A 23,962-nucleotide genomic window follows, 5' to 3' on the forward strand; every position below is an offset into this window, starting at 1 on the left:
CAGAGCTGACTCAGTCCTTTTGTGTGAGACTCAAATAGCTCCTTGTGGTCAGGACCTTGAGGACAAGTACAGCCTGTTGGTTGTGTCACTGTTTTGCCATTGTGAATATGCAGCCAGCAGAAGGCTTTAATGGATTAAGAATGGTTACCCCATGGGTGTAATATTTCCCCACAACACACAGCCCTTGTCACCTTGATTAAGCAATATCCCTAAGGCTGGTGTGGATAGAACAATGATCTCACACCAGCCATGGATCTGCCATGAGACAAAACACACAAACTGAACAGTTGTACAGATTTCCCCAAAAACTCCCTGTGAGTTCTGTTCTCTCGTTTCTCCCTCTAGCAGACACTACATCTGTTCCTTTAGCAGTTGCTGGCAGAAAAGACAAGCCCTGCTGCCAGCTAATACTATATGATCTGCTGCTGAATTAATTTTCCACTTAAAAATTAAATTATGGGCCAGATCCTCATTGGATTTAATACAGCTATCACCTATTAGGCATCTGATGGTCTGGCCTTTCATCCAGCTTATTCTTCCTCTTTAGAACACAACCAGAGAGTTAGATTTTGATCTGATGTGTGAAGGCAGTGAAAATATTGTTTTGTGTCTGATGTGTCCATCATGAGAAATTATAACTTTTTTCCAAAAGCTGGAGAAACACACGCTATTCAAAAAAACAAAAGAAAGAAAAGTTGTAAAAGACACTATAAATCTTTTATTTCTTTTGAGTTACTATGAAATGCCCTTCATTTTGAAGGAAATGGTACAATCAATGATGTGTACTTCTTTCTCAGGAAAAGAAGATATTTGCACTAACAATTCAACATTTACTGACAAAAGACAGCTTACAGAAAATGGTCATGGTGGAAAAAAAAATCATATTTGTGATTATACTTCTTACTGTGGATGATTTCATGAAGTGTTACAATGTTAGGAATTTCAAGTGTGCATTTAAAGAAAGCTTCTAATCCAGTATTAATGCAAAGGAATTTAAACCATCTAAACCACTGGTGTTCAAAATCACCCTGATTTCTTCCTATTCACAGTTAAAGAAAAAGCCTAATCTGAAAGTCTAAGCCCATGATATAATACTCCTTGCCTTATCACTGCACACTGATTTTTAAGAGTAGTTAAGCATACTCAATTAATTGTAGATTTTACAAATAGAAACTGTGGTTGGAAACAACGTATTTCCTACCTCTACTTACTTACTAGTCTCTGATCTCTTATACAAAATTAAAATTTTGCTTTCAAAAAATACTTGTTCCTACATGGCTGTTAGCTTTATGGTTGGTGCTGTTAATTGTCAGAAAAGCACAAGTGGGAAACCACTCGACAACACACTTCACATACCCAAGGACAGACCTTTGGCAAAACTTAACCAAAGGAAAAGAGAAAAAGAAAACCACCATTACATTCAAAATCTGAAACAGATTAATCACACAATATCACCTATTATAGTACTGAGTGGAATAGTGAAATCAAATGAACAAAAGGAGTTTGCCTATGGTTTCATTTATACAAAACGATTAAAAGTTTACTTCCATAGTCTAGGGTCCTTCAGTCTGAAGAATGTATTTTTCCAAGTAAGAAAATACAGATTTTGAAGTAGCTTTTGGGAATTTTCCCTGCCTACTTGGCAACTGCCTACCACATTGGCCAGAGGAGTTCTAGAGTTGCTGTAATCAATACCTTGCATTCACACAGAATCAGGGATAACAAAATAGTCTTCAATTTATGTCTTTGTTCACTGCCACGGAAGGTGAATGTCTAAATTGTGTTTTTAAAATTACTCAATCAACGGATAATTGTAGGTTTTACTACAACGCCTTTTCCAAGGCATTATTTGCATCAAACACACCAATACTCCAGGGAAATAAGACTGCTCATCTACATTTCCTAGCTGGAGCTGCATTTACACATCTGGGGCTCAGCCTTGCCAGCCTTCACATGTGCATATTGATATTCACAGGAGTAGAGATGCCCAAATGAGTAAATTCATATAGATTAATGTTTGCCCAATCAAAGGGCTTTTAAAACAAATTATATTAACTTTAAATGTTAAAATGCAAGGGAAAACTCAAGCATGATGAGACAAAGATACGGGAGGAATCTGCAGCAGTTCACCAGCTTAGCTTACAACTGCTGGGTAACACACCTCTCACCAAATCAATGCAGCTCCTGCATTTCCAGAGGGAAACTGAGGCCAAAGTTTGGGCTGAGTTCCACAAGCTCTGTTTGGACAAGAGGCCCTTTGAGAAACAGCTTTCAGGGCACTACTTATTCTCCCCTGTTGATTATGCAACCTCAGAAGCTCCACGCCCCCACCGGAGACATCATATTGAAATTCCAGACCCTCATTCATAAAGAAATGTAAATATACACTTAATTTCAAGCACAAGAATAGGCTTACTGATTCTCAAGGGGCCTCAAGTAGGTACGGTCTACTCAAAACTTTAAACTTAATCTCGACTTAAGACCTGTGCGGAAGCATAAGCTCTGCAGAAGGAGCACACCTGCATTTCTCGATGTTAAAGCAGATGCAGAGAAGAGCACTTTATGTATTCCCTTCCCCTCTCTTTTGTGATCCATGTAAAAGTCCTGAAGTAGACACAAAAGAGTCAGTTTTCCTGGGAGATCTTTTTCTTTTTTAAATCAAGCTCCAGAAATCCCAGCTTACTCTGCAGACAGTAACTGAGCAAAGAACAGCAAAGACAAGAAACCAAGCAGCTGAGATGTGCTCCTACAGCAATTTCTGTTCTCACATCCAGGTCATTACAGGTCCATGGCTTTAAAACCAGACTGCTTAGAAATGTGTGCAGTGGTGTTTAGTAGCACCTATTAAATAACACTGCCTAATCAACAAGTAGGGGAAAAGGACCTGCCTGTTAAAGATTCAACAGTTGCATCTTTATCTGCTGGAATAAGAAATCCCTGTATGGAGGCAGCCCTCTTTCAGACAAAATTTTAAAAAATGCCAAGCTTTCCACCCTCTTTTACTTTTACACATAATGGAATGTCAGGGGACAATAAATTCCCAAACATAGCTTGCAGGGAAACTTTATGATTCCAAATATCAAACACCTGTATGCCAGAGGAGCACAGAGGTTTTATAACACAGCAGAATGCATGCCAAACTCTGCTGTGAAGCAAGCTCCTCCTTCACTCTATCCTATCAAAGCACTGCAAGCTCTGGAATTCTTTGCTAAGGCCTGGTGCCTGTGGGGGAATTTATCCCAAAAGGCATGACTGGTACAGAGAAGCACCAAGACCAGCACAAGACAAGATTTCAGTTGGTCAAAGAAGCTTTGCTCTCCATTCCCAAGCAGATTTGGTCCTTTTTTAATTAAAACAAACAAAAGAAAACCACCCAAAAAACAAAACAAAAAAGAAAAAAGTGAGAAAAAAAAGAACAGAAAACAAAGGCAAACTGTTCAGGATATCTCAGAAGGAGAGAAATGGCTAAGTGTCATAGTTCTGATGTTTCAGACACAAAGGAAAAATATTTTCACAACTAGTTTACTGTTTAGTACCCTGTAGATACATAATATTTGACATTTATAGCAGTTTCAATATTTTATGACCTAGAATATTCTTTAGATCATGAATGAAAAATAAACCCATTCAGAGAACTGGAAAATAACGTGCATAACAATTTACTTTCAAATGCAAGGTTATGAAGGGTTTTTTTTTAAACTTCCAAAAATATCTCTAGGAAAATATTATTTTACATAGCTATATTACACAGTGAAATAAACTCTGTTATGTACAAGGTTTCAGTATGAAAGAAACCACAGCTAGACATTTGCTCATGGTCTAGATAATCTGTTGTCTCATATCAGTCAGAAGTACAACAGAGAGACTCTCCTTCACTCTTTTTCAGACTGTCTCAGTGATCACTTCAGCTTTCAGTAGTTACTAGTAGTTGTATAAAACCTGGGTGCAGGCATCCACATATTAACCCTATCACAATCAGATATGGGTAGATATGCTTTCAAACAAGGCCAGATATGGGTAGATATGCTTTCAAACAAGGTTAGACATCTGCTTGACAACCACAGTAACCTGAGAATAACTCAATTGCATATTGGTGAAAAAACACACACTTAGTGTAGGCACCTGAGCTATAGCATTCTAAGGGAGCTTGGTATTAAACTCTCCCCTGGATTTGTGTTTCACAGGCCAAATCCTAGCTTGTATATTTTAGGCAGAAAACATGAGACCACAATCCACTTGGCTCAAATTGGCAAGGTTGCTTCATACAGTCTTAACTAATCAAAAGCTTGTGTCTACCTATTCTTAAACAACAAACTTTGCTCCTGTCACAGAGGTGGAAAGGACATGGAGTACTTTGCTATTTGTGGTATAACTGTAAACAGCTTCGGGGAAGACCATATTAATTATGCTTCAAGTTTACATCACACTGTTAGTTTCCATTACTTGAACTCAAGCTTATCTTCAAGTTCACATCATCATATTGGGTTTTAAGGGGAAGGAATTTTGAATTAGAAACTGCCTCCAAATCAGTGCTTGATCGCACACCCCAGATCCCAGGACAAAGATCTGACAGTGCTGCCTGTGTGGGAGATCAGTTCAACAGCTGAATAAAAGTTCAGGGAATATTCAGGGCAGGCAGCACTGCACTCCCCCTTCCTGAGGGACCTGCACAACTTTGGAAGCATATCCTCTCCTCTAATGCTATAGCTCAGCTGCATACCATAGAAACTAGCAAAAAAAAGAAACACAAAATCCCTAATGAAGAGGAAACTGCTTTGGAACACTCAAGCCCTATACAGTCTTCCAGCCTGTGCTCCCTTCCATCACCTTCCATCTCAGCTGTGTTCACTGTGGTGCAGAATCTGTGGCATGTTCACAGCCAGAAGCACCCAGCCAAGAGGTCACCCTCTTGAGGGACAGCTTACTCAAGACATACTCTTACACATAAGCAACCTGCCTCTACTGCCTCTGTGTGTATTACAGACACGATCAGAAGCTCTGCCACTTGCTTTAGGAGAAGTCAAGGCAGCCTGTAATGAGCCCTGACACAGCATCTGCCTGTAGGAGTCCCAACACACACCAGAGTACAACTGGGGTGGCAAACTTCCTTCCCTGGGGCCTGCTGGCAACAAATTCATCTTCTGTCCCCAAAGCCACATGCTGATGGCAAAGGAGAAGGTCCCCCAGCCCACCTGCAACCTCCTATCAATTAAGAAGGCACCAGGCACATCAAACCCATTTCATCAAAATCAGTGGAGATTTCTGCCTTACACTTTCTAGGGAACTGGTTACCAAACCCACAAAGCCTTGAACCACGCAGGAGCCGCTCCTTGCAATACCAACAGAAGCCACAGCGGAAGATAAACAGTAGCAGAGAAGGGAAAACAAAATCCTCATGTTCAGAGCTACACGGCCATGTCCTGGAAGTTGTTGGCTACTTCTTAATGGCATTAAATACTATTAACTTCTGCTGATAAGTAGATGTCCAAGGCATTTAGCATCTTGTAGGGTCAGGCCTACTGGCAGATGGTTGAGGAAAAGGCTATGTGCGAATATGGCAGAGAGGAAGGGAAAGAGAGAGGAGAGGGGTAGAATTGCCCTGAGTTTTATCCTCTACAAATAAGTCAGGGGTTTTATCATCAAGCACTGAAGGAGTTAAGCACTAAAGCACAGACACTTAAGCAGCTTTCCCCCTTCCTTTCACATGTGATTGGAATGAAGCTGCACCGAAGCAGCCCAAAAGGCTTATAACAGCTCAATTTCGCAGCCTTCAGTTTTAATCCCCATCACCCAGGCTAAGCAGAATGAGTGGTGCTGAGGCTGCTACTCCACAGCAGTCTGAGCACCTGGATGATGATGGACTTCATCCTCCTCTTCCTCCTCCTCTGCAGCCTGCAGGTGGCTGGAGAGCTCCTGGATCACAGCAGCTCTACCAATCTGGTCATTTCTCCTCTTCTCCATGATCAGATCCTCCAGGCTCTGAAACTCCAGCGTGTGGCTGCGCTTGTCCCCCAGCCGGATCTGCAATCGGTAGGGCTGCTTGCCTATGCGCAGCTCCCCGCCGATTTTAAACTCTCGCTTGCCGTATCGGCACCAGGCAGCAAAACACTCCGAGTTTCTCCAGCTCAAGTCCCGATCCTTGCAACCCACCTGTTCCAGGGCATTGCGCACCACCGCGGCCGGGCTGAGGGGTTTGTAGCGGTACAGCTGGTTGGCAATGCGGCCGCGTCTGCCCTGGCTGGCGTCGGTGAGGAAGCTGTTCACCACCTCCAGCCGATGGAGGTGCACGACTTGAAAATCCCCCACATAGACCACCCAGTGCGGGTACTGGGCTTGGCACACAAACTCCACCAGGTCACCTGGCTTACACCTATTCAGCAGGTTCTCGGGGGTGTAGGTGCTCAGATGCCCCCCACCTCCTCCATCACCCTCTAGCTGCGTGTCCTCCTCTGAAAAGCTCTTCTGGTAAATACACTCATCCCGGTAATAGACTGAGCACTCCACCTCGTGCAGCTGGGGATCGTAGGGCTGCAGGGTAGGGTTCTCACCGCCCAGGTCATGCACCGAATCCTGCTGCTGCTCCAGCTCATCATCATCATTCGAAAAGATGTAGGAGACCCCGATCCTTGGCCCTTCATCTCTGTCCATACCTGTCGGGTCGGCCGTGGGAACTTCCTTGTAGTTGAGATGGGTCAGCTTCTCCACCTGGTTCCCCATGCCCGCTGCAAAGACAGACACACGGCGGGGCCATGAATGAGGGGTGAGCGGCTCCCGGAGAAGCAGCGCGGGCACAAGCGCGGCTCCCCCCTCCGCAGGCGTCCCGGCTCTCCCCGCTCAGCGCAGGCTCCAGCAGCGCCCCGGGGCTGCGGGAGCCCGTCGGGGACGGGGGGAAGGGGGACACGAGACTTCCCTACCTGTATGGAGGAAGGCGCGGCGGCACCACCACCTGTTAGGCGGCGGCGAGGAGAAGGAAAGAGGCGCAGGAGCCGCCGGGGAGCGGGGCAGGCACCGAGCCACCTGTTAGAGAGGGGCTGCGAGCGCCTGGGGAGGTGGGGAGCTCCGAGCTGGGGACGGCAGAGAGCGCACCCCCCCGCCGCCCAGGTGAGCCGCGCCGGGCCGCCGGCCAGGTGCGCCTTCCCCGCCCTCCCCCGGCACCGGGCGGCCACGAACTTACCCCGCGGGGCCGGCGGCGGCGCCGGGAGCGGCTCAGGGCGAGCGGGCGGCGGGGCGGCGGCGCTCCCGGATCATGGCCCCGGCCCGGCGCGGCTGCTGCTCCCCGCGCAGCGGCAGCGCCCGAGCGCCGCGCCGCCGGCTCCGCGGCTGGGCATGAGTGCCGGGAGAGGCACGGCCGAGGGGAGGGAGGGAGGCTGGATCCGCCACGGACGCCCCGGCAAGCGCTCAGCCCCCAGCATTTAAAGAGGCAGCTCTTTTTTTTTTTCTTTTCTTTTTTTTTTTCCCTTCCTTCCCACCCCACCCCCCCCACCCTCCCGGCTTCCTCCCCCTCACCTCCCTCCGCCCCGCACCTTTTCCCTCTCTCCGCTCCTACATGCCAAGCGCTCTGCTCCCCGCCGAGGCTGGTGGCAGGCGGAGGTTGGGCGCGGGCTGCCGGCGCCGCCGCTGCGCAGCTCTGCGCGGGCAGCGGGCGTGCAGCGCGCTCAGCCCCAACTCGCCCGGGCGCGGCGCCTTTAAGGGAGCGGTGCCACAGCAGCCCAGCCCGCCGGTGGGTGCGGGGGGAGGCTCCGCAGCCGGAGTTTGCCCGGGACGGCGCCGAGAGGCGAAGCGGAGCCGCCGGTGCGCGGCCGTGCGAGCGCCGCGGTGCCCGCGCAGAGGCGCGGAGCTGCCCCGGGGACAGCGCCAGGAGCGGCCTCCCTGGGGCCGCGCACGGTGACAGGGAAGTTGTTAAGTGAGCACAATCAAAGCGCCCCGTTCTCCTGGGCTGGCTTAACGCCTTCGATTCCTCCATGCGCGGAGTGTGTAATTAGGTTTATTAATTCATTTTCTTTCCGACTCCAAGAGCTCAGTCTCTTTTTCAATATAAAAGATTATGATTCTTTCTCCCCTGGAAAGGCATTATGAGATCTGGTGGGAATATCTTGCTTTCTGTATTTTGGAGAACACAAAACAATATTTTGCTTTTTCATTAATGCCTAGTTAGTGTGCTAGGTGGGTTTACTTTTCATACTGTTTTAACAGACACTGGTAAATTCACGCTGTTAAAATAGACTACAGAGATAATTTATGGGATGTAGGAGTAATGTCTTTAATTTTGTCTCATTTATTCCCTTTGTCTGTTGGCTTGTAATTTATAAGCCCAACTGCAACTGCTGTTCTGAGTATCCACTAAATAGCGGCAAATGAAGGAACAATTGTTGTGTTACCAGGGCCCTGGGCACTGCCCACAGGCTCAAAGAATACGATTTCCATCAGATTCTAAATCTCTGTGGTTTCAGACCTGCCCTTTGGGGTGAGAAGAATTGCTCCATCTGGGACTGGGGAGGTGAGCACTGCTTGGGATGGTGGGGCATTACAAGCAATTGCAGCAGTGACAGACAGCCAGATCAGGACCTTTATGTTTTGGATTCAGCTGGTGGTTATGTCCATGGGAGCATTTTTGAGATGAACCTCCCAAACACCCAGCCCTGACACACATGCACTTTGGTTTGCATCCCAGCGTGTTTTCAAACAGTGCACGTTTCTTTCACATCCCACCAAACTAGGTACCCTGTGTGGCAGGGTTGGATCAAGGCTAGTTGAGCAAATATCCAAAATGTATTGAATGTAGATGTGATATCTGGGCACTGCATGTTTCTCCCTGCAGTTCCTCTCCTCTATAGCTGCTGTTGGACAAAAGAGGGCCCTGCTTCATAGTCAGGGCATTGTGAAATTGCTTTGCTAATTAAAGATGGGCATGTGTGAGAGTATCCTAAAACGAGGAGCTAAACTGAACATAGAAGTGATTCCCATTTCCATTGGAAGCTTTGTTTCAGCACTGTATCTTCCTATCTCTGGACCAGTTATACTTCTTCGCAAAAATGTTTTGCAGCCCTGTGTTCAAGGCCAAGTTTCTTTCTGAATCTTCTGCAGTGTGTGGAAAGATGTGTCTGTGCATGAGTGGAAACTCAGCATGGCCCAGGCAGTCACTTGTGTGTTCGTGCACATCCACAAAGATTTGCAGCTCTCTATCATGTTTTCTTTTTCTTCTCTGCTTCATTTCACCTCAGTGCTTAATTTTCTGCACCTTGTCTGCTGCTTTAATCTCTGATCTCTTTGAGCTTCCTTGCCATGACTGCTCCATGGAATCCATCTTGTCTTTTCAATCTGCTGCTTTCTAGGCTAAGAAACCTTTGGTGAGTATTTTTGTATTGTAAACCATATCCATAATGGCTTACTGCACACATCGGTAAGGAATTGGGTGAAAAATCCACAAAGAATCTAGAGTGTGTATATATCACTTTGATAGTGCCTAAAATTATGATAGTTAAAATTCTTCATGCTTAATCTCTAAGCCTAAAAGCAGCTGTGCTTGCACATACACTGAAGTCAACAGGAAAGCCCACACTGTTAGGTATGATTCCTCCCTGGGGTCACTCCCAGGTTCCAGTCGTTTTCTTGTGCAGATTGCAGAAGTATTTCTTCTTTGTAAATTCTCTTGGAGAGAAAGCTCCACCCCAGATAAAAAACAGCTTTGCTTCTGGAGTGGGTTCATTCCAGCAGCTCCCTTATCTGAGTCCCTTCAAAGACTGCAAGGAAGCAGGGTTCAATCTGTGTGAGATCTGTCTCGCTCAGCTCTACAAGAGCCCTCCAACATTTTCACAGCTGAATTTCACATCCATATGCTCTCAATCTATTGTTGAATTCAGCAACACATCTACGGGTTCCTGACGTAAAAATACTGTTCTGGTGGGTCTTAAGATGGCTTGTATGGTATCTGATATGCCTGAAACTTTGATAGCCCCTTTTAAGGCAAAAATACCTGCCATGCTGGAGGGCTCTCTGGAAAACCAAAGCTGCTTGGCCATATAGTCCATTATGCATACAGAGGGCACTGCACCTCTTGGCTTGGAGACTGTGGGACATCTATAGAGCAAGTGACTTCTATTAATCTATGTAGCTGCTATCATCCAGGGCCTTTGTAGTGCGAGTTGTGGTTGCCTTAAACTGAAAGCTAATTTTGAGAATTAGATGTAACTGTTACTTTTTTGTCCCAACAGTATATCATTTTGTTGCTCCAACTGCAACCTTACACATATTTTACACCCAGAAATCTCTGGATGAAAAGGTGATATTGATTTGAAATCACAATTCATCCTTACTTTGATATGAAGTGCTGTGGTCATACTGTTATTGTTATTAAAAGATATCCAGAATGAGAAAAAGAAGTCTTGCTATGTGGTTTGTTTGTTTTTTTTTTTTTTTTTCTTAGCAGTGTTTCTGAGTAAGACAAGGTTTAGTGTCATATTCTGTAAGCACATTCTGTTTCACAGGTATTCAGCCAGCTGATGGCTATGACACCCTTGAATTACTTAATAGCTTCCATTTCTTTTTTGCAGTGGAGTTTTATGAGAACTGAGATAAACTATGCTCCATTTGGCATGTAAGCACTCTACATCATAGATCTAGTGAACCAGAGTGCTTAAACACCATGGTGGAATTAGGGGCACTGGAAAAACAAACCACTTCCTAGTGAAGTCCATGGAAGTTCTTCCATGGAGTTCTGTAGAAATCATTCATGTCCTTAACTGAGGGAAGTGTATGACCTGGGAGTCACTTGATGGATGGTGGCCTTCCATGACAGCCATGGCTAAGTCCTCCAAGGATATTTGGATTCAGAATAGTGACGTTTCTTTTGTGACCTCTGTCCTCCAGTGGAAGCTGCATCCCCGTGTCAGGCACCAAGGTCCTGTAAAGCCGGGAATGCCACCTAAAATGAGATTCATCCAACCTGGCAGGCCAGCACCAGATGGTAGGGAATGGGACAGAGAGTTAGTGTCCTGACAGCTGTTGCAATATGGTGCTTCTTGTGTCACTTGTGTCACCCTAATACTCTTCCAAGGTTAAGTGCTTTAATGAGGCTGGATTTTCTCACACACAAGAGGAAATGGTGCCACATCAGTTAATAAAAAGCATTAATATTTAAGATTGCTTCCTTGGGGTATGAAAGACCAAGGCTGAAGTCTCTTATCTCACTGAAGGAATTTGAACTGATATCTCCCAGGAGGGTACTGGAAGCCACCAGACTGTAAGCTCTTTTTGAGCAAGTCTTGCTTTCTCTGTCCCACTGAAGCTGTTCAGCTTTGCATGGGCTCATTAAATACCCATTCAATCTGTCTGAAAGAAAAGAATGACAACATCTCTTAGATCAGATGCAAGAAGGGGATGAAAGTGCTCTGAGGTCCTCTCTAATGAATATTCAGATGTCTCACAATCATGCAGTATCTTCATCAGGAGCCATTCAGACAGACTCACCAGAAAGATCTGAAAGTTTTGGTTTTAGGATGTGATCATGAGAGAGTTTTTTTCATGTCTACACTGGAAGAGATTGGACCTCTGGGTCTCACATGTCCTGCATGACTGGTGTAACCCAGATGCTATTAGATATCAGCTCCTCTTAGTTTCTGTTGTGTTAGAGCCCTCTCATTCTGCTGTCTCTGCTGGGCCAGGCCTCATCAAGGCAGAAGTGAGAGTTTGGGACATGAGTTTGGGCTTCTGTGAGAAATATGCTGGGACTACTCAGTGGTTCTGCTTGTGTCTCCAGGGGAAATATCAGGAATTTTGAGAACCAGAAAATTTATGTACCTTAAAATGTTGAGAAATATTGTAGAATGTTGGTATTTCTGAACCTTGAGTTTCATATTTGACATGAGACAGATAATCAGCCTCTGGTGTCAGGAAGGTTTTATCTGCATTTAGCCTATAAATTTTTGATTACATTGTAGAGAGTTTAACATCTGTGTGCTTCTACACATATGATCTTTGCTATTCCTTGTAGTGTAGGATGGCTCACCATATATTCCAGAAATGAAAGTTAGACAAACTGCAGATAGAGGAGAGACCCTCATCAGAGAGAAAATTCTGTTTTTTTTCTAAAACTCTTACTGGAAGCTTATGGCTCTGTTATCTACTTCCAACACTCTAATTTGTGACTAAAAGTGTTCTGTGGCAAAATAAATTGCTGTAATTGCCAAAGCTACAGAGTTTTTAACTGAGACATCCAAGCTGTATCTCAGAAGCTCTTCCACTGTGAGTTTTTAATTGGTGCATTTCAGCAAATGAAAATGAAGTAATTCACATGTCAGTAGGGGCCTGGATTCATAGGAATTGCTATCAAACCAACTTGAGCAGCAGGAAAAGATTAATTAAAATGTAGTCCCTTTTTTTGGGGTTTTTAAAACCAGAAAATAGCAACTATATTTCAAACATAACTTAACAAGGAAGGAGGTACAGCACACACATCCTTCCAGCATGAGAACTGCTCATCCCTTGCAACTCTCATCTCTCTCATGCTGAGCTTCTGCCCTGGGAGCTCCTCCTGTGATGTGTCTTTTAGCACGTCACAGGACTGCTGGCTGCCTTGGTAGCACAGAGTGTCCCTGCAGCTGGGGAGGCGTGGGACTTCTGATGGAAGAAACTTCTGATGATTGCTCCTGGTGAGCAGTACCTGAGCAGAAGCCATTAGTAAGGGGGAAGAGTCTGTTCTTTGGCTGTTGCCATACTGCTGATAAAACATTACTGTGAGGTAAACACATCACTCTTTCCAGCAAATTTGTGATGTGACTGCAGGTAACTCAGAAACTGTGGTTGCCCTGCCCCTGGAAGTGTTCAGGCCTGACCAGATGGGACTTCAAGCAGCCCGATCTAGTGGAAGTGTCCCTGCCCATGGCATGGGGTTGTAGCTTTAAGGTCTATTCCTGTTGTCATCTTATTGCAGGGGTTCCATGCTGTTGTCTCTTTATCACAAAAGTTTCATTCCTTCCTGATGTTTCTCATGGGCAGCTCCTCAGAGCAGTGACCCTTTCTTCTTCACATAGCAACCAACTGACTCCAGTTCCCTTCTCAAGCAGCCACCCCACTCTTTTATAGCCCTCTTCTTCTCATTGGTCACAGCTATGGCCTGGTAAAGTCAGGCCTGTTCCTAATCTTTGATAATTGGCCCAGCTGCAACTCCTTAGAGTTAAGATTACTTTCTACACTGTCTTTATTTTCTTATATTCTATCCCCCTACATATTCCAACCCAAAGCATTCTATGATTCTATGGCTGTGTGTTTATGCCCCCATTTAAATGGGGTGGAGCAGAGGAAACACGAGCAAAGTCTCCTGTGGGTGGTGTCTGTGCTGGAATGTGAGGCTGGTGGGGTCAGACCCTGTGACCATACACAAGGTGGTAACACAGCTGGGAATGTGCAGGGTCTGTGGGGTCTGCTCTCCTCAGCCCAGCTCTGGATGTTTGCTGACTTGACCCAGAAATGCTGGCCATGGCTGCTCCCCACAGCTGCAGATCCATGGCAAAGTCAGGAGTGATAGCTGAGCAGATAATCCACTTTGTCATTCACCCATTAGACTGAGAAACAGGTTAATATTTTTTTCTTCCATAACCAATGGAAAGCAACAGAGATGCAAAGCCTCAAACCATCTGTGGAGGTGATGTTTAGGGCTTTCTGCTGGACTTGTTCCAAATCCAGCAGAGCAGGACCTGGCCCCTGGCTGGTCTCACTTGCTGAGGCTGCAGGGCTGCAGAGGCAGCAGCTGTGGGGTTGTGCACAGCCACCTGCACCAAGGAAGGCCTTGGGCTAGCCTGGGTCATGGTGTGTGTGTGTGTGTGGAGGGTGGGAAAGGGCTGGTGCACAGCTTGCCCTCCATGTAGGCCCTTTTAGAGCTTCCTGTCACATTGCTTATCTCCCACAGCCCTCACCACAGATGGATGCACAGAATGAACCCACATCAGCCCCAGGTGTGTTAGGGGTATGCCTGTGGAAGGAGGATTTGCTGAGCAAAACAAGGAGGGAGCTGAAGGATCTGCTCTGGGGCATTAGTGTTGAGGCAGAGGTGGGGGAATCTCATGGGCCTCAGTTTGCATCAGTCTGAGGCAGTTTTGCACATACCCTCATCAGAGTGAGGCACAGCAAAACTGGATGTGAGCAGCAAGGCACCCTTGAGAGCACCAAGTGTGCTTTAGCAATGAATTTGGACTTCTAATGAAATGAAATGGAAAGATCAATGCTTGCAGGGCTCTGGTCTTTATTTGTGAATAGCAGCAACTCCTACTTGTTGCACTGAAATGCTGCAGTGATTAATAAAACCATTAAGACCCTGAGGTGCTCAGAGTGCCTGCTAACAAGGCCCATGGAGGCAGAGAGGCAGATTGCTAGGTAGGTGACATGTTTTTCCAAGGAGCAGGAGTATCCAAATTTGAATCAGCCTGCTGATGTCCACAGTGCTCGGGGTGGTCCCTGACTCCTTACCTGGGCCTGCCTCTGGAAATGACTGCAGGAAATTCCCTGCAGCACATGTACCAAACACCTTCCAGAGAGGAGGTTTACAGGCAGCTGCAAGCATCCCTCTCCTGTAACTCACTAATGATGCTGCTGAGTTGCTGTAGGCTGCAGGGGACCAGCCAAGCCCAGGCAGGCTGGAGTGACTCTTGTGGGTTCATTCATTGCTGCCTGCTACCAAGAACCATTTTCTACCTTAGTTAAATGCACACACTGAGACAACCTCCTTGGCTTGTAGACAAATAGCAGGTACAGAGAGAATTGTTTAACTGTGTTAAACAATTGCTGCCCCTTGGTGGAAGGTGCATAAGTGTGAGGAAATGCTGCTGTACTTTTTCTTAAGAAAGCATCAGTATTATCCTTATCTTCCACTAAGCCCTTTCTGATAGTGCCTGTGGGAGGAAAGCAAGGAGCAGATGGTTATTACTTCAGTCCTGTGAACTAGTTAGATGAAAACCATATTCCTAGTAGAATCTACTGTCAAGGAAGCTTCTGGCCTGCTGGATGGCAGTGCTGGGTTGGATTTATAAAGTGGTCTCTGGATAATAATGTGTGTGTTAGTAATAATGACTTTCATCCTTGTTAGGACTGACAGCCCTATGTGTTTGTCTTTCTGGAGACAGATGTTCTCCTGCCTGGTTATGTGGGTTGCTTCCAACTGGGGAAAGAGGACAGCATGAGCAATGTGCTGTTCATTGTTATTTCATTCCTTTTTTTATTCCTTTCCCTCCTTTCCTCCCTCTTTCCTTCCCTGGGCTGTCTTTTGGGCAGGAGCCTGACAGATCACATCAGCTGCTGCAGGGAAGCCCCTTGGCCATCTGAGTTCATCCTCCTCTGCCATCTATCAGAGCACAGGAGGAGGCTCAGGCAGGGCTCTGAATTTGTCTCAGCTCAGCAGCACTCCAAGCAGTTTGATGATGCTTTCCATCCTCACATGTGATACCAGCTGAAGACTGGGCTTGATGCTCATGCTTACAGGCAGTGCTTCATCTCAGACAGCCTCTGTATATCTTAAAGTTGTCAGCTTGACACCAAATCCCTTTTCTTGGCTTTTTCTGCATAACATGGTGTTCTCTTGCTCTGATTCAAGTGTTATGTGGTTCCACATGAAGGAGATAACAGCATGAGCAAAGCTGTGGGTAAAGATAAATCGTCTGTAGGAGAAGATAGAAATGCTGTTTTTTGGAAGGCAGCAAGGCCACCATGCCAAGGGACCAAAACACTTTCTGTAGCAAATGTCTGCAACCATCAACTTAAATCTCTACTGCCTTAAATTCAAAGTGATTTCAATGCAAAGCCATTTTTCAGTGTACTTTTTTATCAGAATGAGCTGTACTAAAAACATTCCACCATGGAAGACTCAGATTCTCATTTTTCACCTGACGAGTCCCTCATTTGTTGCTATAAAGTAAATCCAGCCCATGGTTAACTTGATGGAAAAACTCCAAATTACTTCAAGGGAAGAAAAATTAAGTTGTGTGCATTGTGCTCTTTCAGGGATACACTGATTCAATGGTCTAATTCTACTGGGTGTCCTCTCTTTTCAACAATTACAATATACTGATCCTAAGAGTAATCAGAAAGAAGACAGTGTTATTTTGCTACTATAGAGTAGACCAGGCAAAACAATTCCTACAGTCTGTGCCACTTCCTTGTTCAAAGTAACAGCAAAATACCCATGAAGGTGATGACTTTGGGATAGATTGATGAACTGGATCTTGGTTACAATAGAAAAAAAATGACAAGTTAGTCTGATTTTGGATCCTCTAAAGAAGTACCTCCATGACTGTGCCACATAGAATAATTTTGTGTATTGATGAAACTCAGCAAGACTCACCAGTCTAGTAAATATGGGGGGGTTTCTTGGTTTGGTTTTTCAGGGTTTTTTTGGGTTTGGTTTAGTTTGGGGTTTCTTGTTTGGTTTTGATTTGGTTTGTTTTTTTTTTTAATTTCACTCTTCATCCTTGAGAAACTTTGAACAATTTGTGGCCTGAGTCACAGCCTCTGTTGCACTTTCTTTTTTAAGTGCAGAGGGGAAACATTTCCAGTTCTAGGTTTCCAGTACAGACTAATTAAAGACATATAATAGCCAGATTTAAAGCATGTCCTTCCACAGCAGACTGTGTCCTGGGCTGTATTAATGAGTGTAGCCAGCAGGTCCAGCAAAGTGATCTTTCCCCTCTGTTCAACACTTATGAAATTGCATCTGGAGTGCTGCTTCAGTTCTGGGCTCCCCAGGAGAAGAATGACAGTGACAGAGCCAACAGACACAAGCTGAAATCTGGAAAATTACATTTTAAATATTAAAGGGATGGGAGTTTTGGTGGTTTTGGGTTTTTGTTTATTTGTTTGTTTTTGTTTTGGTGTGGTTTTTTTTAGCAAGGGAGTGGTCAATTATGGAAATAATTTGCCCTGAGGCATTGCTTAGTCTTCGTCTTTGAAAGTGTTAGCCTCATCTGGATCCATCCCAGAACAACCTGATCTAAGCAGACCTTCTTTGCAAAGGGTTGAATTAGATGACCTCTGCAGGTCTCTTTCAGGACAAATTATGATTTTATGATTCTCACAGGTCACAATAAATCTGCTTATTAATAATTCCTACTGGATCCAGTGAGTATAATTTACAGCTTCTTTCAATTCCATCCTGGAGTCTGATTCAGTAAGAACTAGATAAAATCTTCTGCTCAGAGAAAAGAAATATTTAGACAAGGAGAGCCTCCTTGAGGCTCTCCTTGTCTAAATATTAAGTTCTGAATTTCCTGGACTTCAAAGGCAGAAGCACTTTTCTGCTTGGAAATGTCTTTTTCTGTGGATGCCTGAGAATATAACTTTCCTTATCCTTGCAGACACACTGGGTCACCTAGCCAAATGACCCCAAACTGCTCCCCTGATTCTGCCCCAGCTGTTTGGTTGTTGTAGAGCTGTGTGTGCACCCTATCCAGGGTGAGCAGCACCCTCCCAGCTACCTTGGGTGGTGCCCAGGGGACCTTGTCACCGCCCTAGGATGGGGCTGACAGGCTGCAGCAGTCAGGGGTTCATATGGTCAAGGGCTTCAATTCTTCCCCATCTGAAATTTTGGCATATTGGTACTGGTGGGTTTAAATCCAAAATCCAAGCTCAACACAGTACTGAAGTGACTGCAGTGCCAGGTCTTATGAAAGATGGGCATTACAGATCCCAAATAAATGCATGGTTTAAGGCATGAGGGTGCTCCCATTCTTGACTGATCTAAGCAGGCTTGTGAGAAGGTGCTGCTCCTGCAGGCAAGGCCGTGGGAGCTTGGCTCTCAGGGGCTGTGGTCTCCCTGGTACTGCTGTGTTCAGTGCTTGTGATGGACAGCTGGGTGGCATCTGGGGTGAAGCCACTGAGAGCTGTGCATGTCTGGGCTCCTCTGGCTTGAAGCTGGCCTTATTCACTCCACAAAAGAGGCTTTGAAAAGTTGATTGCTTAGGTTTTAACTTTTCCAAAAAGGTTTCTCTGTTAAAAGCTTCTGGTTAGAAATACCAAACCCTGTCGTTGCTAAGATTAAGGTATTTGTTTCTTAGAAATGGCTTATAAGCAGAGACCAGCACATGGATTATTTCTCCTTCTTTAGCCAAGTGGAGCGAAGGTGCTTCAAGTAAATTGGGTTCCAGGAGGATCAGTTTTGCATGTGATTTTGATAATGGTTTTGGGGAAGGAAGGGTCAGATCTAATTTTTCATGTTTGTAATTCATATGGAAAAAAACAAAAAAAAAAAAAAAAGAAAAGCAGTACTTACCACTAACATATTTGAGGATTAGGCTGTTTTAAATGAAGACAGCAAAACCAGCTACTGTCTTTCAGTAAAAATTTAGAATGGGTTTTATTTTTGAATACTAATGAAAAAAAATGGAGTATCATCAGATTTATGGGTTTTGCTTTTCTGGAACAGGTTTTTTTTCCCTCACTTTTTTCCTGTGGTTCACCACTGCCTCCCTCCCCAAGGCTAATGTCATAAGCAAAATAAAATCTGACTAATTAACAAGACCTCAGGAAGATTGTAAATACCTGTCAGGAAACCAGAATGTTTTTTGCTGTTGCTAAAAATGACCTTAACTGCGACCTGGAAAAATTGTGCTTGTAGTTTGTGAATGAAGTCAGTAACCATGCTGTGGTACTGCTGGCCTTATTATGAAATGCACATCACAGATTGTGTCTAATTGCACACAGTGGTTTTATGGTATCTGTAGCTACTGATCCAAGACTCAGATGTCAGATATCAGCACTCTTGCTATAGTTAAAAGCTGCTGCCATGTAATAGGTTCTGTTTATCTCTCTTCCAGCTTCCAAATTGCTGTGTCTTGGGTCAGTGGCCTAAGTTCAATTTTTGTAAATTCCTGACTGAAGTTATTAGCTCTCCTCTTTAAAAACCAGGATGAATTAATGTTGCATTATGCCCCATTCAGGAAGTGTGACCCCAGCTTTTATCATTGTTGCTGGGCTTGCTTGTGCTAGGTTTCAGCAGAAGGAGATTGGTGGAATTCCTTCAGGAGGGTGTATCCATCCCTTTCCTTACATGAAGAGGGAAGTTTTCTGCTGATGTTCACAGATATTGCAGGATTGCTTTATCCCTTTGGAGGCCTGGAAGAAGATAGACCTATGATGTGGAGAACAGATATATCCTCATTTCCCCCAGCCTCAAATGCACATGAGCTTGAGATGTACTTACAAACGAAATGTACAATTAAAAAAATGGATATTCATGTTCCTAAATTCCAAGGGTACAATGCTGATGCCTCAGAGAGCACTGAGGCACTCCCACCACTACCTTACCATCCTTAGTCCTCTTGGTCAGTCCTCCCTGTGCCTAGCAGATTCCAAACACCATGATCTGCTTCTGTATTGCCAAAGGGCCCTCGTGGTGCCCGTGCCTGGATGGAGCCTTCTGCAATGCCCTGCCTTTCACCCTCCCCTTCAACTTCACACCAATGGCAGTGGTGTCTTTCCACCTGTGCCACCAGAATAGGATGCTGCTGAGAGGGATTGTGTGGGTCCTGTTCTGTACCTATTTTTCAGACAATCAGCACTGCACAGAGCCACTTTCAGTCTTTGGCATATATGGTGTCAGGAAAAGGACTGAAGTGCTGGGCTCCTTGCTGCACTTCATTTTCATGCAGCCCTGTACTGTTTCCTGTTTTCAGTTTCATAACAGTTTTTGCAGAGTGCTTTGTTCTTCCCCTATGCACTTGGAATTGGCAGTAAAATGTGGATTGTTCTCAATGTTTAGCATCAAGTCCTACATGTGGGAAGTGATTTATCAACAAGATTACAGGCTGGAGTACTGTGAAAATTGGACTCCAAGGTGCCATAATTCTTTGGAAAATGCCAGCCACAGTAGGTTTTACCTCCCAGTGGCTGTCCATTATTGATAGCCTTATTCTAATATTATGTTTATGTTGTAAGCAGTGACCAGCTTCTCAGCTTTATACTTATACAGGTGCAGCTAATTCAAATTTTGATCTTCATATTCATCTCTATTCTTTCATGTGACTCCCCTCTTCCTCTGTTCTCACAGTCTTTTTTTTTTCCTTTTTTTCTTTCAATTTATGCAAGAAAGCTGATATCTCTTAAAAAAAACCCAAAAACAAAACCAAAAACTTTCCATGCAAAGTAGTGCCATAAGAAGTCATAATCACTAAGATATACTTCTGGAAACATGGAAATGTCAATACCTAAAACATTCTGATGTGACAGATGAGATAGACAGGGCCAGTTGTACAGTACTATGGAATCTTCATGTCATTGATAGCTCATGCTGCTGCTCAATGGCAGAGAGAAAAGAATGTTGTAGTTCTCCTGGGACATTTTTTAATTACTGGACTTATGGCAAGGGAAAGAAATAATTAGCACAAATGCCCACTTTAAGATATCCAGCCATTGGGGTTTTTTTTCACGGGAGGACTACAGGCTGTGTTACAAAATGTGCTCAGTGGGGTGACGTGGCTGTTCTTGAGCTGACAGCAAGGAAAGAAGCGGTGTTTCCGTCTGTCTCTCTGCCAGCATTGCCTTCTCTTATCTTAGCTCCACACCAGAGCTTGCTGGCCCATAAACATTGGTGATGCTCTTAGCTGCGAGACAGCCAAGCCACTGAACCTGGGGACCCTAAACTCCTCTGGGCAACATCAAAGGTCTCAGAGACAAAGTTGGTGGGAGGAACAAAGAAACAGAGAAATTTGACACGTGTCTCACATGACCCCATGAAACTTTGAGAAGTGCCAGACTAAATTGCTCTTTACATTTTTTTTGCTTTATATACTCTTTTATCTGCCTGTCAGGACATTGTCTCTTTCCCTGAGAAACTAAAAAACATCAGGCACTGAAAAAAAATCAAAGTGCTTGGAGGCTGCAGTCAGTAGCCTCCACTAAAGCTGGAGGTATGGAGACTTCTAAGACAGGCTGTTATCTAGAAACTGCAATAAAATACCTGAGAAGTGATCAAGTGTAAAGTTTACCCATAACTGTGCCAGCTTGTTTTAGACTGGAATTCTTTGATATTGAGATAGGTTTCACAAACTATCCATAAATATTTTGGAACCAGCAAGTTTAAGAGGCACCTGTGATACAAATAAAAGAAATTTTGAGGGTCATGAAGCAAGCAAAATTAGCAGAATTCCTATTGATTTCACCAGGAACAAGTTTGGGCCTTGACTTATTTGGCTGATAAATTTTCAGCAAGATTGAAAGACAAAGGGTCTGGGGTCTAGGATTTTTTTTTATTCTAAGATTTTATTAATGTCCAACCAGGATACTGTTTAATCTTCAAAACAAATACCAGCACTCAGAACACATCAATTGTTTGTATTCTGAGCTCTGTGTTGCACTTATTCATGGACAGGGAAATTGCAATGAGAATAATCATTGTCAGAATACTAATGTGATGTAAACTAGTGTAGAGATATTTATTCAATAGAATGCAATTACCAGCAATACTCTATTTTCTGAACAGTGTGACTGTAATCCAATTTAGGCTGTTTAACCCCTGGTGATTTGTTTCCGTTTGTATTGTGATAGGCTGAAAACAGGCAGGATTGCTGGGGGCAGCAAAAGGGAGAGTAAGGGGAAATAGGACCCCATGTAATCTTAGATCTTAATGACTTTACTAAATCTACATAACTACAGGGCTGTTCTTCATGGTTGTGCTGCTAATTGAATTTTAAAATAAGGGTAGATCCTACGCTCACTTTCTCCCAACACAATTTCATTTTCTGACGAATGCTTAGTCACCAGTTTAAAAAATTCTTTATTACTTCAACCTGAAGTTACATCAGACCCTGGATTTCAGATAAGACAGGATTCTCAGGTACATGGTGGAGGCAAGTGATTAAGATATTCAAGGTGACTTTCATGACCAACTTCTGTTGCAGATGTGCAGGAATTGTGGCAGGATCCCATGGGCAAAGGGCAGCTTCTCTCCTTCAGAGAGAGGGGCATCACGGGAAGGACAGAGCATGGGGACCTTGCTGCAGGCAATTTCTGAAGACTAAAACCTTCATCTAGATACTGGTACACTCATTAGCACAGAGGAGTCCCCCTGAAACTAGCACAGTTTCTGTGCTTCTGAAACTAGCACAGGATATCTTATCAGCACAGATAGAAGTCTTGGGATCTGGTCTTTAAATAAAAGAAGTGCCTGAGTGATCTTGTTTTAGGTACAGAGGGATATTTTGTAAACACACAGAAATAGGTGGGGAAGACCTCTGTCCATCTGGTACAGAGTTTGCTAATGGTCATGGCAATTTCTCCAAGACAAGCAACATTCAAGCAAAAACCATTGTGTAGCTGCTTGCCACACTAGAAAGCACAGAAAAGCAGTTCTCTCCAGAGAAATGGGCCTTGGATGGGAACCTGAGTAAGACTTCCAGCTTTAGGGCTTTTGCGCTTCCATTCAGGTTTTTGTGTCACTTAAGCACCTGCCTTGGGCAAAAGATGCCACCTGGGTCTTGCCCACTCATGTTGTTGGTTCATCTTGCAATATAAGAGGGAAGCAGAAATGAGTGGGTAGGAATTGCACAGTCAGGACAGAGAGGTCCTAACTCTCAGGGATTCTGCATATGGGAAATTTGCAAAATTAGTCCCTTAGTATTTCCAGCAGCCATTCAGCCATAAAAGCAGTGACTGAAAAACACACAGTGCAGCTACTATTCTTTTAGGTCCCAGTCAAGCTGTTTATTTTTTCACTTAATTTTTAATATAATTTGTCTTTTGAGTTTGTATGAGGCGTCTCTCCCCAGCCATTTACCAAGAGTGCTGTGGGGATTCCTGACAACACAACTTTTTGTTGTCACCACATCAGTGAGCTAAGGAAGAAGGCAGTTGTGTTTCCTACAACAGTTCTTACCTGGGCCCAGTTGGATTCAATCTGCAATGCAGTGGGAGCTTTGTAAATCTGTAACAGAAGAAACACCCACAGAGCAGACTGTCAGGTGACAAATTTCCTCTCTCTGGACTAGCTCTCATCTAAGCTGAATTCTCTTTGCCAATGTTCACGGCCCATGATACTTTCACCGGTGTAAGATAAGGGGAATCAGAACCTTTCTTTCCTTAAGAAAGGAAAACTTTGGGAAAACTTTGTCCAGCATGTGGCTGCATAGCAAACCTGGCTGCACAACACCCAGATACCTCCTTTTCCAGGGCCATTCCCTTTAAGCAGTCTGCTCATCTTGAACAAGTTGCAGCACATGGCCTCTGTGAAAAGCCAGACCCTCTTTGCCTTTACTCATACCACCAAGTTTTGAAAGAGCAGTGTTTTACAGGGAAGTGGAATGTTGGTTTCTATTCAATACAGATCAACTATGAAGTGAATTGTAGTTCCATCTAAGCCAGTTTCTACTGACCATGGACCTTCATAATTCCTACAGATTGATTATAGTAATTTCAGTTGATGAAGATTCTATGCAAGATTTTGAGGTAATGTTTTTGGCTATGAAGGTACCATACCATTTTACCTGGGAGAAAAGACTGACCTCTACCTGGCTACAACCTCTTTTCAGTTGCTTGTAGAGAGTGATAACGTTTCCCCTGAGTCTCCTTTTCTCCAGGTTAAACATCCCCCCTCCTCAGCCACTCCTCATCAGACTTGTGCTCTAGTCCCTTCATCAGTTCCCAAGTTGCCTTTCTCTGGGGGCTCCAGAACCTCAATGTGTTTCTTGCAGTGAGGGGCCCAGAACTGGACAGAGCACTCAAGCCTCACCAGTGCCAGGCACAGGGGGACAATCACTGCCCTGCTCCTGCTGGTCACACTATTGCTGATACAAGCCAGGATACCATTGGCTTTCTTGGCCACTTGGACATCACCATCATCATCTGCTGGCTTATGTTCAGCTGCTTGATCAATATCCCCAGGTCCTTTTCTGCTGGGCAGCTTTCCAGCCACTGTTCCCTGAGCCTGTAGTGCTGCAGGGGGCTGTTGTGATCCAAGTACAGGACTCAGCATCTGGCCTTGTTGGCCAAG

At 44.6% G+C, this 23,962-nt stretch overlaps 1 protein-coding gene across 3 annotated transcripts; it reads right to left on the reverse strand.

Annotated features, from left to right (window-relative positions):
• Positions 1 to 695: 695 nt before the first annotated feature.
• Positions 696 to 7,680, reverse strand: LRATD2 (LRAT domain containing 2). Of its 3 annotated transcripts, none has more exons than XM_071421790.1 (2): positions 7,524 to 7,680; positions 696 to 6,722 (listed from the first exon to the last, which is right to left on the reverse strand). In XM_071421790.1, the coding sequence occupies exon 2, from the start codon at positions 6,715 to 6,717 to the stop codon at positions 5,824 to 5,826; it is 894 nt and encodes a 297-aa protein (XP_071277891.1). In that variant the 5' UTR covers positions 6,718 to 6,722; positions 7,524 to 7,680; the 3' UTR covers positions 696 to 5,823. The 3 variants fall into 3 exon arrangements, with proteins under 3 accessions (XP_071277891.1, XP_071277890.1, XP_071277892.1); XM_071421789.1 differs by lacking the exon at positions 7,524 to 7,680 and adding an exon at positions 7,175 to 7,404; XM_071421791.1 differs by lacking the exon at positions 7,524 to 7,680 and adding an exon at positions 6,915 to 7,104.
• Positions 7,681 to 23,962: the final 16,282 nt, after the last annotated feature.

This window comes from Agelaius tricolor, unplaced genomic scaffold (assembly GCF_023055355.1).
Source record: "Agelaius tricolor isolate 1412-34295 unplaced genomic scaffold, bAgeTri1.0.p SCAF_2, whole genome shotgun sequence".
In the NCBI taxonomy this organism is placed as follows: Eukaryota; Metazoa; Chordata; class Aves; order Passeriformes; family Icteridae; genus Agelaius; species Agelaius tricolor.

Coding starts and splice junctions, on each gene's coding strand:
- LRATD2 (XM_071421790.1), bottom strand. CDS start 6,717: ATGGGGAACCAGGTGGAGAAGCTGACCCATCTCAACTACAAGGAAGTT.